At 32.1% G+C, this 19,618-nt stretch overlaps 1 protein-coding gene across 4 annotated transcripts in view; it reads left to right on the top strand.

Annotated features, from left to right (window-relative positions):
* Nucleotides 1–163: 163 nt before the first annotated feature.
* Nucleotides 164–19,618, top strand: part of LOC139529710 (serine/arginine-rich splicing factor 7-like) — a 28,098-nt gene continuing 8,643 nt past the window's right edge. Inside the window, exons 1-3 of one of the 4 annotated variants that reach the window (XM_071325566.1) lie at nucleotides 164–281; nucleotides 12,955–13,338; nucleotides 16,512–16,679. In XM_071325566.1, coding sequence (XP_071181667.1) covers nucleotides 13,046–13,338; nucleotides 16,512–16,679 — 461 coding nt within the window. In that variant the 5' untranslated portion in view covers nucleotides 164–281; nucleotides 12,955–13,045. Of the gene's footprint in view, nucleotides 282–11,242; nucleotides 11,485–12,954; nucleotides 13,339–16,511; nucleotides 16,680–19,618 lie in introns of those variants that run through there. The other 3 variants (XM_071325567.1, XM_071325564.1, XM_071325565.1) reach the window with 3 other exon arrangements.

The following is a 19,618-nucleotide window of genomic DNA, read 5'->3' as shown; positions in this document are numbered from 1 at the left end:
GTTAAAACAATTAAAAAAAAATTTTATTCCATAAAAAGTATTTTTCTTCTAAAATCCTTTTTTTTTATGATTCTAGATATAAAAAAAAATGTAAATTTTATACAACAACTTATTTTGAAGATACTATCATCGTTAAAACGTTTATAGAGATACGACTATTATCGTTTAATTCAAGCGTGCCATAGATAAAGACAAGTGCGTGTGGCGAAAGCATTGGACATTTTAATCAGTAAGAATTAATCGCTATCGACTGATTTGCACCAAAGAATATAGAACCATCAGTAAGTTTTTATATGCATGGCCTTATACTGTTTGTTATGAGTCCAGCATTATGATATTCTGTGATCACACAGTCTTTGGTTGAGTTTGTGGCAAGTATGAAAATTTATCCTCAATCCGCAAGGCTGATGATAAACTAGTCCAAATAATTATGACGTCTTGAAAGGCTATTTTAATTTTTTTTCTTTGACGCCTTACATCGACGTAAGGCGTCAAAGAAAAAAAATATAATAGCCTTTCAAGACGTCATAATTATTTGGACTAATGATAAACATGATAAAGCATAAAAGATTTATTTAAAGTCGGTTATACATATAACAATACAACATAAGCTCTGTAGAGCTTTTGTCTGACATCAAATAATATGTTACCCTATGATAAACCATGTTTTTTTCGTGTGTTTTATGATGCATCTTGATGTTGTTATTGTGTTTTATTCTTTATTTTCGGTTAAAAGTTAACCCCTTAATGATAGACTGTCAAATTAAAAGAGGGTCGAAAGACACCAGAGGGACTCTTCAAAATGATGATGTCTTGAACATTTTTTTTCTTTGACGCCTTAATACATCGACAGGAAGCAGTTGAAGCAAAAATTTGAAATAACCTTCCGAGATATCAACATTATTTGGTCTACAGAGGGACATAGATCGAAAGCAAACTGACAATGCCTTGTCTAAAAATAAAAAAAGATGAACAGCCAAATAATAGTAGATAGTACACAAGACACAACATAGAAAACTTAAGAATTCTAGTCAAATCGGCACTTGGTTAAATTGGCACCTGGTCAAATTGGCACAGGGTATAGTCAAATTGGCACCTCCTCACAAAATACCCACAGTGATCGGTAAGGACGTGCGCCCTGCGCCTATAGCGCATATTGACAAGAAATTGCGCATACAGTGACAAATGTAAGCGCCCACATTGTGCACAATATTTTTCACTTCGTTTTGAAACGTTTAGATATCGTATAATGGATTTCTGATCGTGTTTCGTGCCGCCATGTGTGTGGACACAACTGTGTTATGTTCCTCCAATAATAGGAGCACCAATATATTTTGGACGTCTCAGGTGTTTTCCTATGATAATAGAACCATTCGGTTTAACGTCTCTGGAGTTTTCCTATGGTAATAATATAGAACCATGCTGTTTAACTGATAACCCAAAAAACGTAATTAACCATCATTCATGATATAATTTTTTATAAACAACTTGAAATTTGTGAAATTTGGCTAGTACAGACGAATTTAAATCTAATAATAAGGCCACACCAATTTAATTTCTTGTTCTACGGATTTTTGTACTCCAAAATTTGGGGCGAGCGAGCGATTTGAAAATTTTAATAAAAAAATATTTAATTTGCAAATTTTTGAGGCGAAGCTTTAAAAGTAAAGGCGAGCGATTATAATTTTTTTTGTAAACATAAAATAGTAGGTTTTGACAATATTAAAGCTTGATTTATCACTTGTACTTTGACATTTCTTTAATTTCTGAAGTATTTTTTCCCTGTTCACCAAGAAATAATTAAATCTGGTCTATGTATGTGTGACTGACAATGAGACAATTCTCCATCCAAGTCATAATCAGTTTGGGGACAACCCCTTAATGTTATAAATATCCCTTTTACATGTTTTATGAGGGATCAATATAAGTTATAATATATATTTGTTTGTACAAAAGGGCTCATATTTTTTCAAAGAACTACATATCTATCTGGTATTAAATGGTCAAAACATGTCCAAGAATTTTGTAATATTCCTGGACTTTAATCATGTTAACACATTTACTTTAACAGTTTAATATTATTCAAAATAAGTGGACCCCTCTTTTAGAAAAAATTGTTTAAAATATGATGGAACTCTCCTCTTTTTGAGTACAAAATTCTAAGTTTTCAACGGTTTTGTATAGAAGAACTTTACAAATCCTTGGTATTTCTATTTTCTTTTCTACATCAGTAAAATGACCCCTTGTCTGAGGGAGGGTTGTTCTCAACCTGATAATAACAAACACATGTCAAAGTACGGCTTTTTACACAGGGCTTTGATACAGACCAAACAGCAGGCTATTAAGGACCCCAAAATTATTAGCGTACACAATTCTAACAGGAAAACCAACGATCTAAACGGGAAAATACCAATGAACAACATCAACAAACGATAACTGCTGAACGACAGGCCCCTCAATCAATCAGGACAGGTGCATAAACATGCAGCGGCTATAGATAGTTTTGTTTCGCCAGCATGCAATATAATTGCAGTTGAAGGCAAATCCTTCAGAAGTTCTTTGTACTTTATTCTACCAACGAAAATTTTTTGATAGGGAATATAAGTAAGGGGGAAAGTAACCAATTTTTTGTTCTTTACAGGTATTTCCTCTGTACAAACATTACGAATTTATATCGGAGCACTCCCGCTTTGGATAAATAGGTTTCATGATGCTGAAACAAATATTCTCACAGATATTTACAAAGTGTGGTGGGGTGCTTTTATGTTTAAAATCGTTATATATACAGGTTAGACTGTGATTTTAAAAACAAATGTTGATATCTTTTTATAATATTTACAAAAAAACGGTGCGGGAAATGGACATGATTACATTTCCGGATGCGGGAAGCGGGAATATAAAAAAAATAAAAAAAATTCTGTTTAGAAAAAAATAGGTGCGGGCGGGTCCGTCGAACAAGGAATCAGATTGGTGTGGCCTAATCTCATTTAGTTTAGCTTGCTATTATTTCGATTAAAAAAAACCAAGCCTTTTTATGAATATAGTTTTTGTCTCCACTATCTTTGTCATTTTTTGGTCTTTGGCTCGTTTTGACATTTTGTTAACATGACTTCAGCAAATTGTTGTTTTGTTCTATGAATTAATGGTACTCTCTACTGTTATTCTTGTCACCGTGATGAAGTTATAATAATACAAGAAGTGCAGAGGAAATGCCTGAAATGTCCTTTGATACCGAGCATCTGGAATAAGTATAGTATAGACGAAGACCCAAATTTAATGTACAAAAAAAACATGAACATGAACAAGGCAACAGTACCAGTTTAAACATTGTAAATAAAGGTTAACTTAAATATTGTTCGGTTTGGAAGAAGTTATTGTATATTCATTGAAATTGAAATTACAAAATCACAGGAACAATATTCATGATATTATAATATTTAAAATCATAAACATGATAAAGGTAAGTACCAACACCTCTTTGCCAAAATATACTGATACTTTTTTGTTTTTTTGTTTTTACAGAAGTCAACTCAAATGGCCCACTCATTTTACAACATGGCCCATTATTTTTTTAAATGGCCCATTGAATTTATTTTTGAGGGGCCCTGGGCCCATAGTGAAAAAAAACCTTCCAGATCACTGTACCCACTTTAATTGGTACTTAGCATGCTTAGTTCGATTAGTGATGAAAGGGACTCATGGTTTTCCTTTGTATTGTTCTTACATTCTCGTAATTAAACAACAGCTTGATTATTTAAGGGCTAATTCATTGTTTTATTAAGTTTTTAACCCTTTCGCCGATGAGTCCCGGTTTACCGGGATTCACGCTTCAGACGGCTGACGATGAGTCCCGTTTTACCGGGATCGGAATACCTCTTTTATGTTTCCCGCTCAAAACAGTGCAAACATGAGTTATCTTTCTTTGATAATTACCCGGATGAAAGTGTAAACATGGCGCTTCCGTTTGTTGAAAACCGTGTCAAAATCAGATGAAATTTACGGAGTTTACGAGAATTTGAAATGAGGGAACATTTTTTTTGAAAGAATATGGAAGAATTGAAGCCAAACTAGTATACTTTTTTGACATAAAATGTCGTTTTAAGTACAAAACACTTGGAATGGACATCGTTCAGTGTGAGGAATTTGTACAGCCTCATAAAATTTTTCAAAATTTTGCCGTTTTGGGTAAAAAAAAGTACGATTTGGGGTCAAAGAGCAGAATTTTGAGAATTTCACCTAGAAAATGCCGAAAATTTGAAAATTTGAATATTTAAAGAAGAAAAAATAATTAAAACATGAACAAAACTGTGAACATGGTGTTAGTGAATGAAATAAATACACAAATAACTACAAACAAGCTTTTATTGACATTTATTATGAAGATCTCCCACTTGAGATTTATAGTAGCCAGGGAAGCCATCGTCTCAGAGTAGCTTCTGTCTGGGCAGCAATCGGTGAAAGTGTTAAAGAAAAAAATAGCAATGGCTACCTGTAAATAGAACAACAAAAATGTTAATTATGTAACTGATAAATTAAATATAAAACTTTTTAAAAACAATAAATTTAGGAATTCGTTTTTAACAATGGATCTAATTATTTAATCCAACCCCAAAATAATTAAAAATAGAAAGATCATTAATACATTTTTAGAATTAATTATATATAAATATCATATAAAATATTATTGGATGCCGAATTGACTTTAAATGGGTGCCGATTTGACTAGATGCCAATTTAACCAGGTGCCGATTTGACTTTTTCTATGGGTGCGGATTTGACCAGGTGCCGATTTGACTTGTACCCAAAACTTAAGGCTTAGCAACACTAAACCTAACTAAAAGTGTGGGTGATCTTGGGTGCTCCAGAAGGGTAAGCAGATCCTGCACCACATGTTGCACCCTTCGTCATGTCTGTGTTGCTCATGTTATTACAAACTTTAGTAGTCTAATTCGGTAGGTCACATTCATGAAAACGGAAGGGACTGGTCGTATATATATTGGTATCACGTTGGCGTCGTCGCCGTCCGAATACTTTTAGTTTTCACACTCTAACTTTAGTAAAAGTAAATAGAAATCATTAAAATTTTAACACAAGGTTTATGACCAAAAAAGGAAGGTGGGGATTGATTTTGGAAGTTTTGGTCCCAACACTTTAGGAATTAGGAGCCAAAAAGGGCCCAAATAAGCATTTTCTTGGTTTTCACACTATAACTTTAGTTAAAGTAAATAGAAATCTATGAAATTTTGATACAAGGTTTATGACCACAAAAGGAAGGTTGGGATTGATTTTGGGAGTTTTGGTTTCAACAGTTTAGGAATTAGGGGCCAAAAAAGGGCCCAAATAAGCATTATTCTTGTTTTTTGCACAATAACTTTAGTATAAGTAAATAGAAATCAATGAAATTTAAACACAAGGTTTATGACCAAAAAAGGAAAGTTGGGATTGATTTTGGGAGTTGAGGTCCAAACAGTTTAGGAATTAGGGGCCAAAAAGGGGCCAAAATAAGCATTTTTCTTGGTTTTAGCACCATAACTTTAGAATAAGTAAATAGAAATCTATGAAATTTGTACACAAGGTTTATGACCATAAAAGGAAGGTTGGGTTTGATTTTGGGAGTTTTGGTCTTAAAACAATCTTTACCATTCAGTGATAACAAGCACTTTATTTTACATTTTTATCAGTCAGGGGACTTACTTATATAAGTGATTTTCTAAATCACTGATTCAAGTAACATTATTTCCTTAAAGGTTGGAAGTTAGAGTTGTCTTTCTTTAATAATCACCTATTTAAGTAGTACAAATTAATCACTAGAAGAAGTGATTTAATTTTATTGTAGCTTTAAATATAGAATACTAATGATCCAGGGACTAATTATGTTTCTAAACTTGTCAGAACCAACATCTGTGTTGTCTAGGATGACCAGGTCATTTCAGGTGATGACCTTGTACTGAATCTAGGATAATGACATAAAAATCACTTGTTTAAGTATCATACCTCAATTTCCTTCCCAAAAATCACTTCTTTAAGTATCATTCTTTTAATAACCCCCACTAATTTCAACACCCCTGAACAGTGAAATTTTTATCGCGAACAGTAGAATTTTATTACATAATCTGAAAGATGAAACCTTGAACTTCACAGGAAAAATACTCCCACTGCTGGGAAAAATCTTTTAAGAAAGTATCAGTTCATTATGTTAAGCCATTATTATAGCATTTTTTCAACTAAAATAGAATTTTCAGCTAAATGATAGCATCAAAGGCATAAACCTTGCTACTTAAAAGAAGCAAAAAGTTCATTTTTTTTTAATTTTACTAATTAAAATATATTATTTAAACCTATGTGTTTAAAATTTTGAAAAAACTACAAAATCCCAATTTGTGACAAAACCTCAAATTTGCTACTCAAATAAGTGATTTAAAAATCCCCTGACTGTTTATACGACTCCAAAAAAATTTTGGGTTCGTATAATGGTATGATGTCGTCGTATGCGTCATCGTCGTCCGAAGACACTTTGGTTTCCGGATAATAACTTTAGTTTAAGTGAATAGATCTTAATGAAATTTTTTCAGAAGGTTCAATACCACAAAAGGAAGGTTGGGATTTATTTTGGAGATGATGGTCCGAACCGTTTAGGAATTAGGGGCCCAAAAGGGCCCAAAACAAGCATTTTTCTAGTTTCAGGATAATAACTTGTTTACCAGTATTTCAATTGCTCTGAAAGTATACTGCAATGTTTAAAATCACAAGTAGAAGGTTTGGATTCATTTAAGGGGTTAAGGGGCCAAAACAAGCATTTTTCTAGTTTCCAGACAATACCTTGTGTGTAATTGCATGGATCTTTCTGAAATTGTACCACAATGTACCATATAACAAAGGGGAGGCTGGGATTAAGTTTTGGGTTAATTACCAAAAATATGTAGGAATTAAGGGCCAAAAAAGGGCCAAAAAGAAGCATGTTTCTAGTTTCCAAACAATCATGACAATAACTTGTGTTTAAGTGTATGGATCTCTGAAATCGTACTACAACTACAAGGTTCAATATTACAAAGGAAAGCACATGGGATTGAGTTTAAGGGTTATTGCTCCAAGGGGGGTTTCAATAAATTGGGGGGGGGGGGGATCTCAGTTTACCATTTTTTAAAAGGATTTTTTTTTTTATCAACATTTTTCAAATTTCAAATTTTGAAAAGTTTCAATAAAAAATATTCAATTGCACAGTATTGTGCAATAGATGTGTTAGATCTTGAACCACATTTATTTTGTGGCAAAAACCTATATTATGTCAAAAATTTGATCACAATCAAAATTCAGACAGTATCAAGCTTGAATATTGTGACCAAATTTGCCCCAACTGTTCAGGGTTCGACCACTTGGGTCGTATAAAGCTGCGCCCTGCAGAGCACCTGGTTATATTTGATGATGTATTTATGACTTTATGATTAATAAATTCCATTGGAAATTTGCCAAAAACTTAAGGTTAATGAACTTCATTGGAAATTTGCCAATATAAAATGTTGCATTGGAGTTATCTTTCTTTGTCCAGAATAGTAGTTTAATTAATTTAAATCATGATTGTATGACATTTTATATTATATGATGTATTTAAATGAGTAGTTATTGTTGCAAACTCCATTAGAAATTTGAATTGAGATCAGTTTTGGAAAAAGGGAAAGGGGGGAAATAAAAATGGGGGGGGGGGAATTTTTCTCATTTTAGATTTCATAAATGAAAAGAAAATTTCTTCAAACATTTTTTTGAGAGGATTAATATTCAACAGCATAGTGAATTGCTCCAAGGCAAAAAAAATATTTTAAGTTCATTAGACCACATTCATTCTGTGTCAGAAACCTATGCTGTCTCAACTATTTAATCACAATCAAAATTTAATGCTGAATCCAGCTTGAATGTTGTGTCCATACTTGCCCCAACCGTTCAGTGTTCAACCTCGGCTGTATTTTTAAAGCTGCGCCCTGTGGAGCATCTGGTGTAACTTAAAAATGGGAAAATTCATTATTATTATATTTGGAAAAACTTTTCTAAATGAGGGGTCCAATTATTTTGAATAATAAAGAAAATATAAGTCTATGAACATTTCAAAATTATTGTACATGTGTTGACCATATATAATACCAGATAGATCATAAGATGTATACATTTGTAGTTCTTTGTGAAAATTTCTTCAGATAGTATGAATATGTGCTAATTTGTAAAAAAGTGGGTTTTAATATCCTTACATTGAGGGGTTACCCCTAGGTGTTGTTCCCAACTTGATAAAGGTCCTTCTTTGTGCATAACTTTATATTGGAAAAGCCAACAATCATTTAATATCCTTACACATGAAAATAAATCCTGGTCTTATAGCTACATGTTCATCTTTTCTACTGATATACTAACTACAATCATGCAAATAAACTTAAGAAAAAGGCTTGTAAGCTCATCATACAAATAGAACACTTTTTATAGACCACAAAACAGCACACGCAAAATACGTCGCAAAGAATTTAACCTTTCGGGCCCGTAACTACATTGAGGCAAATGAGGCAAATGCCTCATGTTTTAAATTTAAAAAAAAAAAAAAAAACTAAAACAAAAGATTGTCTTCATATCAAATTGTTTTCACTGAAAATGTCTTGCAAGAAGCAAGTTCTCTTCACTCTTTGATGTCGCCCCTGCATATTTTTCGTAATCCATGTTTATATTTTACTTTTGGTTTTCAGAGTTGATGGTCTATTCATGCTATTGTTTGTACTTCTGTGTCCCGGGTTTGTCTTTTGTTCATTTATTGTCCTACTTAATGACTAGTCTAAGTGTTGATTTTCATTTGTAAACGTGTCACACTGTGTAATATTGCATGTCCACCGATGTCCAGGCATTATGCGAGAAATATTTTAAGAATATACGATGCTACTGGACACAGAAAAAAGTGGTCGTTTCTGCATGGAGAATTGAACTTGATATCAAAGAATACGAAACTGCCTTTCTTGTATATAAAACCATACCCAATTTTTCTTAGTATGGATTGCAAAATTAGGTATTTTCTGTAGGTGAGATATGCACAGAAGTGATAGATATGTATTAGAATGAAATTCAAAACAGTGTGGCTGTGGCCATTGATTGACACATTAAATTCATCCATTGACTGGGACAATTTACGTGAACGTTTGTCTGTAACGACCACTGTTCACGACGTACCTACGATAGACATTTAAACTGTGGGGTCACCAAAGGTTTCTTAACGCCTTTAATTATAAAATAATTCGAAAAATTAATCAGGAATAACCTTTATGTTTTGATTTATATAATTGATATAAATCAAAACATCGTGTTATTTCTGATTAATTTTTCGAATTACTTTATTAAGGTGTTGAGAACCTTTGGTGACCCCATAGTTTAAGTGTCTTTAAAAAGTACATAGTGAGCAGTGGTCGTTACATACAAACGTTCACCTAAATTGTCCCAGTCAATGGATGAATTTATGTGTCAATCAATGGCCACAGCCACACTGTTTTGAATTTCATTCTATAAATATAGAAAAATTGAATATCTTAATCAACAAAAAAATTAAAAAAAATATACCCAAGCGCCTGTGGATAAAACTAGATAGCTGACATGGTTTAAATTAAAGTAAGACCACCAATTTCCCGGTATCAAATCATTTGTTGAAAAAAACATCAATGTATTGCCATATGACCTTTTACATTCAAGGGTTAAATTTGCATTAAGTCGTGTTCAGACCCTTTAACAGAAAATAAAGGAATATGAAGTACACGTGCACGGGAGCTAATCGCACACAATGTCAATGTATAGAAAAAAATACAAATGATCAATGGTCAAAGTTTTTATTCCTGTTCTTCATCTTGATAGTTGCTGGAGGGTCTTCAATAATGAAAGAATCATAAATACCGTAAAACAAGGTCAATATGGTCCCTAGTGTCGACTTGACTGCAGTACTAGTATTTAACGTATATTACTGCACTAATGACTGTCACTATATTTAAATCTAGTCATAAAAAATCTCAAGTCAGCACAATTCAAGACAAGAACAGACAGACAGATCCGGTATTAATGATTATGAGAATTATGATTTTTGCTTTATCCTACATATCGGTCTTTTAATGTTTTGAATTTCCCTAAATCTTTAAAGTCTTAAATAACAATGAATCTATGTTTTTGCTTTGAGACCAGAATATTGTCGAAAAAATAGCTTAAAATGATTTGCGCTTCTATGTAACATGTGTAAGAAAGAATCCGGGAAACGCTCAGAATGCAAGATTTTGCGTTATATTTCTCAGAGCTTCTGGGGGCCTTAAGCGGCCCGACCCCTCGCCAAAATTTTTTCGCCTCGCTACGCTCGTCAAATATATTTTGCCTCAGTATTAAAAGGGGCTAGTTACGGCCCTGCCTTTGAAATTGTTGTTGCACACTAAAAAACCCATGGGCACTTTCAAAAGTTGGCAGGTATGCATTATAAAGTGCAGCTACAAAGCAAATTTCCTTGAGTAACCTCATTAAGGTTATAAGTCCAAAGTGTGTACCTGACGTAATAATTGTGTCAATGAATAGGCAATAGACAGCATTAATACTTGATTTAAGATTTTGCACTTAGGATTCATGCAACTTTGCAAGTTAGTACCTATGACTCAGTTTTCAATGGTTTAGAAGGCATTTTCATTCAAGTTGCTGCAAATAGACAGGTTAAAATATTAAAATGTAGAGACCTAAAATACTTACATTTTTATTTTGAAGGAGGAGATTGAAATGAGATTAATTAGTATAGGGAAGTTAAACTTGGTGACTACTTAAACTGGAAAGTTGGAACCTTTTTGCAGTCCTGCAAAAGAGACATACAGAATAAAAATAAAAGATAGATCATCATACCAAGTCATTGTGTTTAATTTATAATTTTTTATGGTAAACATAGTCAAGCGAGGGCATTATTTGTGTCTTGCAGGCAACACAACAATATAAAGTTATACATTTGTTATACTTCAGCTTCACTGTTTGTCAAATCACAAGCATGTGTAACTATACTCATGCATGTGACAAAGCAGAGAGGGCATTGTCTATATCTAGTTTATAACTTGATTATAAAAAATTAATGTTTGATAGAATACTTCCAAGAACATGCAAGTCAAATTAGTTAATGTCAGCTTTTTAAAAAGCTAAAACTTTATCAAAATTTAAGTCAAGGGCGACTTTTACCTTTATTTACCTTGTACTTTTATGACATGTAAAATTTGAATAAAAACTGAATCAAATACTTTTAACATTTTTTTGCATTGAAAGTTTACAAGTTGGCATCATGCATGATAGTTTTCACCATGTTAGTACGGACATGTTACAATGATTGAACGTCAGGTAACTTGTTCTTCAGAGTGATTAATGTGTTTGTCAGTATATATATACAATACACAAAGGAATTTAAATTTTATAAAGACAACTTCTACAGTTCAAGGAAGTAATTCCAAACATGTCTTCCAGGTAATTGTAGTCTTTATTATAATTTCATTTTAGAATTATCATTTTATGAAAGGGGGAAAAGGGGATATTATATAAATATAAGTTCTTCACTTTATCATGGTAAACACATTTTTGAAATTGCTATTTTTGGATAAAGCTATTATGCCATATGGGATCATATACTAGGTCTTGCCAAACAAGTGTGTCTTTTATTTTAAGGAGTTGAACAAAATCATTAATGTATAAAGAAATGGTTTTGAAACATGAGTACAAATTGTTGAACAAATGACATTTTATAATTGATATCTAATGTCATTGAGAAATATATGTTTCTTTATAGTATGAAAGAAAACTAAAAACACAAAAAAAAATAGAATGTTGTTTACCTCCCCCTTGAAATGTCTCTTGAAAGGTTAACTTTTTTTATCAATTTACATGACAAAAGGGTTAAAAGTGCCGTTTGCTTGTTTATATCTTTTTCAATTATTCAATACAAAAGATTTGGTAGGATTAATGACGTGTACGGCAGGTGTTTAAGTCCAACATCTCAAATGTTAGGGGGACAGTGCACGTGGAGTTAAAATTTTGTGAGCTCAAGACTACATGATTTATCTTGTATTATTTGTGATGTAGACACCTGCTTTAAACGCTTTTAAATAGTGGGGCATACTGTTTCACCTCTCTCTGTCTGTCAGTCTGTTCATCCATCTGTCAGTCAGTCCAATGAATATATACTGCATCTTTCTCAGGAACTACATGTATATTACAAGGATTTCAGAAAATTTTGTTTTAATAAGTCTGTTATATGGTTTGATGCATTTCAGATTCATCACTTATCAACTTCCTGTTTACCGAAAACACTTGTATCATTTTACACATGATAGCCAAGTTGAAAATTTTCGTCACATTTTTCTAAGGAACTACATACACTACACGAATTTCTGAAATTTAGTTTCAGGGTTTATATAAGTAAGCTATATGTGATGTTTTTTCAGATTCATCACTCAACAACTTCCTGTTTACAGTAATATTTGGACGGGGTATCATCATTGAGCAGTAGTTCGCGCTTTCACTTGTTATTTATATATATAATTAGGTTTTGGTTAAACGTTCTTCCAATGAACAAAGAAAAAGGACAGGACATACATAATATAAGGCTTGTTATTAAATGTTTGGCTCAGATTGATCATTCCAATGACATTTTTAAAAGTCTGACTCTAGTAGCATCTGCAAACTCTTGCGTGTCATACGAGTTCAGAAAAGTATACTCCATATTTGGGTGAGGTTGGTCTATTAATTGCTGCTAATGTGAGAAAATATATACGTAGCTTCAAAATTGAAATTGTCTCGTTTGTCAAAGATTTTAGTACCTAGATGATTTCTCTTAGTTTGTTCTATTATTTTTGTACTGTTAATAAGATCCCTCAATTTAATGACTTTTTTTAGTAACTATATATAAGATGGTATTCATATAAATATTTTGCATTGCAGATCTTCAACTAAGGATAAAACACGTAGAGAAAGTAAAGATAAAAAGAGGACCAAAGAAACAGAGAAGAGTCAAAAAAAAGAAGTTGCAAAAATGCCACGATCCAGATCAAGGAGTCGGAGCAGAAGTTTCAGCAGGGGACGCAACAGGGGGAGACAACAGAGCCGTAGTAGAAGTCACAGCAGAAGTTACTCCCCGGAGGAGGGATACAGAATACATGTGGCTGATCTAGGAATGGATCCATCCAAATCAGAGTTAGACAGAGCATTTGAAAAATTTGGACCAATACTTGAAGTTTGGGTTGCCAGAAATCCACCATGTTTTGCTTTTATTGTTTACAAGTACAGGGAAGATGCAGAAAGAGCTGTCCAGGACATGGATGGAAGGTAAGAAGGGGAGATAATCACATATAAAGGGAATACATAGATAGCTTTCAAGGACATGGATGGAAGGTAAGAAGGGGAGATAATCACATATAAAGGGAATACATAGATAGCTTTCAAGGACATGGATGGAAGGTAAGAAGGGGAGATAATCACATATAAAGGGAATACATAGATAGCTTTCAAGGACATGGATGGAAGGTAAGAAGGGGAGATAATCACATATAAAGGGAATACATAGATAGCTTTCAAGGACATGGATGGAAGGTAAGAAGGGGAGATAATCACATATAAAGGGAATACATAGATAGCTTTCAAGGACATGGATGGAAGGTAAGAAGGGGAGATAATCACATATAAAGGGAATACATAGAGCTTTCAAGGACATGGATGGAAGGTAAGAAGGGGAGATAATCACATATAAAGGGAATACATAGATAGCTTTCAAGGACAAGGATGGTAGGTAAAAGGGGTGAAAATTCTTTAATTTGTCCTCATTTAGAAAAAGTTTACTCTTTTTAATTGCTTGCTTCCAGGAAGCAATTCACTGACACATTTTCCATATATGCAAGTGACCTTAGTGTGACCCTTCTTGTAAAAATCAGGTGATCACAGTACTCATGGGTCTGTCATTAAAAAAAACTATTGTCTGATTATATATTTTATACACTTATATTAATATCCATGCTTTTTTGTTGATTGTTTACTATAAGGTGACAATTGGTAAACTATGGCGTCAAAACACAACAAGTAATTACCCACCATGTTTTCACATAACAACAGACAGAGAGAAAAACATTGAGGATTATACAATATGTTTGTGTAATTATTAAATCGTGCACAGAAGACTAAGGCCACGGTTTTTTAATTTGTTGGTTTACGGATTTTCTCCATGAAAAAGTCGGGTCGGTAGGTTGGGAAAAAAATAAAAAAAATACCTTTCAAGACAGAAAACTGATATGCAAAATAAATATATATTTCACCTTTCTAATAATATGTTTGTTATCCTATTTTGTCATCATTTCTTAAATTTTAGTTTAATGAAATATTATTGCTCAGTTGTAATAAAAATTGCATGACATTGCCTAATAATTTCCCGTAAAAAAGAGGGTGCACGGACAAAGACGTAATTAAATTTCATAAAGGAAGACAAATTCACATAGCTCTTAATCAATTCCAGAAAACTTGGTGAACAATGATCTTCAAGAACGAAAACTGATAAAGAAATAAATGTAAAAGCGTGGTAAGAAAATAATTTTCAACACACGCGTCAAAAACGTAATAGACTCGTCCACTGGAAAAAACGAGAATATCGGGTTAATCAGTTGTCACGCATTCCCGTTTTTATCCAAATGGACGAAAATTTTTTATTATCTATGAAACAAGAAAATTTTAAATGATCTGTTAATATTCAGTACTTTAACTTGATGTCCTGAACTTCCACCTGTCCACATTTGGACAAGTCTATTTCTATGAGAAGATGCATCTTACGGACTGTTGACAAATAAGAGAAACAAACTTATTGTGTAATTGGTTTTAAACACGGGTTTCGTTCCACAAAAGTATTTGTCCAAACGACATGTCAAGGTCATTAATAATTGATTTATCTATTTTTAGAACGTAAACTGGAAGTTGCATTTTTTTCACAACAGAAAGTGTTATCAATTCTGTTAGTGATTAATGCATTTCATTTTATAAAAAAAGGATAATTTATTTATTTTTCAGGGATAATGCATTTGTTAGGGTCGGCGGGAATGAAAAAGCATGAAAAGTCAATTTTATTTTTATTCTGGAAATAGGCAAAATCAGGTCGGCGGATCCGTAAACCAACAAATTAAAAAATCCTGGCCTAAGTTTATGATATATACATGCATTGGTTCAAGAATTAGATACTTTTCACCAGTCACTCGTTTCATATGACTTTAAGTTTTCAAAAGCTATTAAAAAGGAATAAACTTTTACAGATGGCTTATCATTCATTATACGTCTAAAAGATTTGTAAAAAGAAAACTGGGGGTCAATGGGCAAAATATTTTTAAGCATTCAAATGGGTAAAACCAGAGGATTCTGAAAATCTGACAAAAATCCCAAAACTTCCTTAAAGCGGAATATTGATAAATCTGTAATTGTTGAGTGAGAACATAAATGGAAGGTAATAAGGGGAGGTAATCATACAGAAAGTTGTACAGGAAAATAATGTGAGAGAAAGCTGTTCATGGTATAAATGAAAGGTTAAGAAGTGAGATAATCACATGATTTACTGTACAATCCCCTAGTTAACAATTAATGAGTATCACCAGTACTACTAAGCACACTGTTACAGTTTATTATTATATTTAGATTGAGTTCAAGATTTCAATGTAAATTATTGGAAATCATTACAAGGTACAAATAAGACAAACCTACAAAGTAATTCTGTTTAATAAACTAATGTAACATCTGTGATCATCCATTGGTATCAATTCATCTATAATGGTGTAAGTATAGGATAGTTATTTATTTCTATATGTTAAGTGATAGTTTTTTTTAATGGGTACAAAATTAAAATGTATTTATTTTTAGACATGTAAGACAGCAACTTTGTGTGCATTTCTTTTATCTTCGTTTTAAAGAATTGAGAATATTAAGTTTTTGTTTTCAGAAATTCATCAATGTTGTATAGACTGATACAACATGTCCAATAAAACATTTAATTTACTGAAAATAAATAATTAAAAAAAATGTGTTTATGTAAAACAGTAATCCAATAACACTTATTTAATGGAATCAACACATACATATAGTCCTTGATAATCTCATTATGGCTATTTTATGAAATTTTCCTTTGATCTTGCTGACTGATAATTTTCCTTCTCAGTGGAGTCGAATGATATGAAAATTATCGCCCGTTGTCAGGAAATTAGCAATGTCGTCATAGGTAAAATAGCAATAAACAGATTATCATTGGTCATGTCGTTGAGATGATCAACGATAATCTATAAATACATTCAAATAATAGTATGATTGTATCAAAATATAAAATATTAAACACAAATGCAGACCTCCCTATTGCTATTGCAGGTTATGATCCAGAGACTGAACTCAGACTGAATGTGTATGATGTATAGCTATGTGTTACATGTTTTATTGCATTCTATGTATAGAAGTGTTGAGGTTATATTTTTGATTGATTACAGAGTTTTGAGTGGTGGAAGAATTCGGGTATCGTTTGCCAGACCCAGGACTAGGGGAAGGAGAAGACGAGGGTTTGATCCAAACCTACGCTGTTATACCTGTGGGGAGAAGGGACACTTCTCACGAGACTGTGTAGAAATATGGAGACAAAGACGTAGGAATAGAAGCAGGTGTGTACACGTAGATGACCTTCATAGAAGGTCAATTTGACCTTGTCATGTGAATAATGTATATTATATTTATTGATAATAGATAAGTTTAGAAGTAAAAAGTATTAAGATTTGGTCCAGTCAGCAGTGGTAAGGACATTTGTTTGATTTCAGATTTTAATAGTAGAACTAGTCATTCTGCATATTTCAGTTTCAGGAGTTAGTGTATTTTTCTACTTAATCCAAATGGCGTCATATTTTCTTTCATGCCTCTATTTGTGGAATGAATGATAACAGTAACATGATAATTATATATTATTGTATAGCAATATAATATTTCCCACAGAACGTAACCAAAAGTTAGCGTGCAATAAATCTTCAAAATTCATGACGTCATCAACGTTTAAATATTAGTTTAAACCAATTTTTACTTTCAAATATTATATTGCTATATCGCAAGCTCGTGCAATATAAAATTCTACTCGGGACAATATTCCCCAATATTCATGCAATAACCCTATATTATTACATACAAATACAACAATTTAAGCTCTGTTCATTGAAACAAACTGAACAAAATCCTGAACATTTGCTATTATAAATACATGAGAAATTTTGCAATCTTCACAATCTGCTGATTAATCCAAAGATAAAATATTGATTGAAGCCACTTTTAACTATTTTGTCTCCTACTTTTGTAGATAATACTCAAACAATAAAGATTAAATAAGTCTTTAAGTCACATACTGCTTTTATGTTCCTTCTTGAACTTCACCAATTCTTTTGCAACTTTTTCTTTATTGTTTATGTTGTTTTCTTTATCTAAATATATAAAACCTACCAGGTCAATTGTGATGTTTTCTATGTATGTAGCTAGCTTCTCAAGTTGTTCTGTAGAACAATTCTGGAAAAAAAATTCCTTTAATTACCAAAAGTGCAGTAGTATTTCCCCTCCCCCTTATGTTAGCACTGCTTTAAAACATGATTCATTACTGCAGCTTTATTAGCCATTATCTTCCAGTAGAAGTGACACAGTAAATGAAAAAAGTCATATGTTATTAACAGACATTTTATAACCTACATTGTACATGTATCACTACAGACATGTTATAACCTACATTGTACATGTATCGCTAGCCAATATATTCAATGAGACTTGCTTTTGAGTTGACACATATAGTAAGACATATCCTTCAAAGCATCTATATCAATAATCTGATTGCTGTCCAACATTTTAGTAGCAAATTTCTCATTTTATGGGGATTTATACATATAGCATCCTTACTATTAAACTTATAGCCCACACATAACAGCTTTCCTTTAAGTTCATAGGTTATAAACTGTCCACACCTTTATTTCTTCACATTCTTGTTGGGTTTTGGTTAAGAAGTAAGTTTGCACACATCAAGTATAATATTTTCTACTTTAAAAAAAAACCAAGGAAAAAATACCTCTACTTGTGGACTGTCAGAGCTTTAATATATTGGAAAATCTTTAACCTCATTTCATTATTTTTACAACCAAGTACACCTTACACAACTTTGGCATTTCCCTTTTAGTTACAGTAAGTCAGTTCCAAGATATTTGTACATTTCAAACTTTTTGCTCATGAGCATTCCCAGTTGTGCTTGCCTTTTCTTGCGTTAATTAAAGTTTAATGGTTGAAATGGTACCAAAATGATGCACTGATTAAACTCCTGAATTCTTCTAAAGAGGTATGGGAACAACTGATTATCAGAGGTAGTTTATGCCCCCCCCCCTTTTTCTGGGAAAAATTTGGTTGCTTATATAGGGAATCACTGAAGCATGACCGGAACAGGCCCCCTCTTAGAATCAGTGGGCCCCAACTTATGAAAATTTCTAGATCTGCCACTGATTATAGTATAATGACAAATAATAAACAGATTTTATCCAACATTTAACAATACTGTTGTGATTAACTTATCCACTTATATTTTGAAACACCAATCCATACCTATTGTAAATTCAGATATTGCTATGTTTTTATTGCAAAAAATGAGACAAGGTTATAATCGCAATATTAATATTAACTTAATTGCACTTCCAAATATTTTATATGATTTAAACAGGATTTTTCTCAATATCGCAAAATTAAGAATCGTATTTTAGTCTAAAATGACAAAATCCCAATAATAAATAAACGCAATAATTTCTGAATTAACAGTATTCAAAATATAATGCAAATCTTTAAACTTGTAAAATGTATAATTTGCATAAAAACCTTGTAGATACAAGCTGCTGACATTTGTTTTTAAGAAAGCTTGTTTTCAATATATATTACATACATGATAATGAACTTTTATACTGCATGGTTTCAAAATTCTACATTATACTGTACCACCAAATTATTATCTTTGATTTAAAGAGTAAATCATGCATGTTACGATGAATGGAAGGACCTCTGGTTTTTATGTAGCAAATGAATTAAATATAATCTAAAACTCTGATATTTCTACCAGTGATATTGTATTTTTTGCATGGGTAACAGATAGCTGCTAGATTCTGCTTTATATACAAAATTTATCCTTACAGAATACTAAATATGGTTATAAAAACAAACAAAATCTATAAAAGCACAATATTCATTAAAGATGTTCTTTTCATCAATTTTTGTGGGAAGGAAATTTAATGAAAAGGTTATTTCTTAAAATAATCAGTATATTTTACAATTTACTATAATTTTACTTTCTACAGTTCAGAGAACTAATCTTTTGGACCCTCTTTCTGTAGACATTTAACAATTAAGTACAATTATTTTAGTTATAAACTGTCTATTCCCCTTTTGAAACAATGACAAATAAGATATGTTTTGTCTAGTCTTGTGGATTAAGGATGACATTATGGGCTATAGTGAATTTAAGGTATTTTTGGTTTGTTTGACCTAACATTAATCTCTTGGTTTAAAATACAGTCAAATAATGTAAAAGTCAAGTTCATTT

Source organism: Mytilus edulis, chromosome 7 (genome assembly GCF_963676685.1).
Source record: "Mytilus edulis chromosome 7, xbMytEdul2.2, whole genome shotgun sequence".
Taxonomy (NCBI): Eukaryota; Metazoa; Mollusca; class Bivalvia; order Mytilida; family Mytilidae; genus Mytilus; species Mytilus edulis.
The sequence above is the reverse complement of the archived record's forward strand: the minus strand, read 5'-3'. Positions and strand labels throughout refer to the sequence as shown.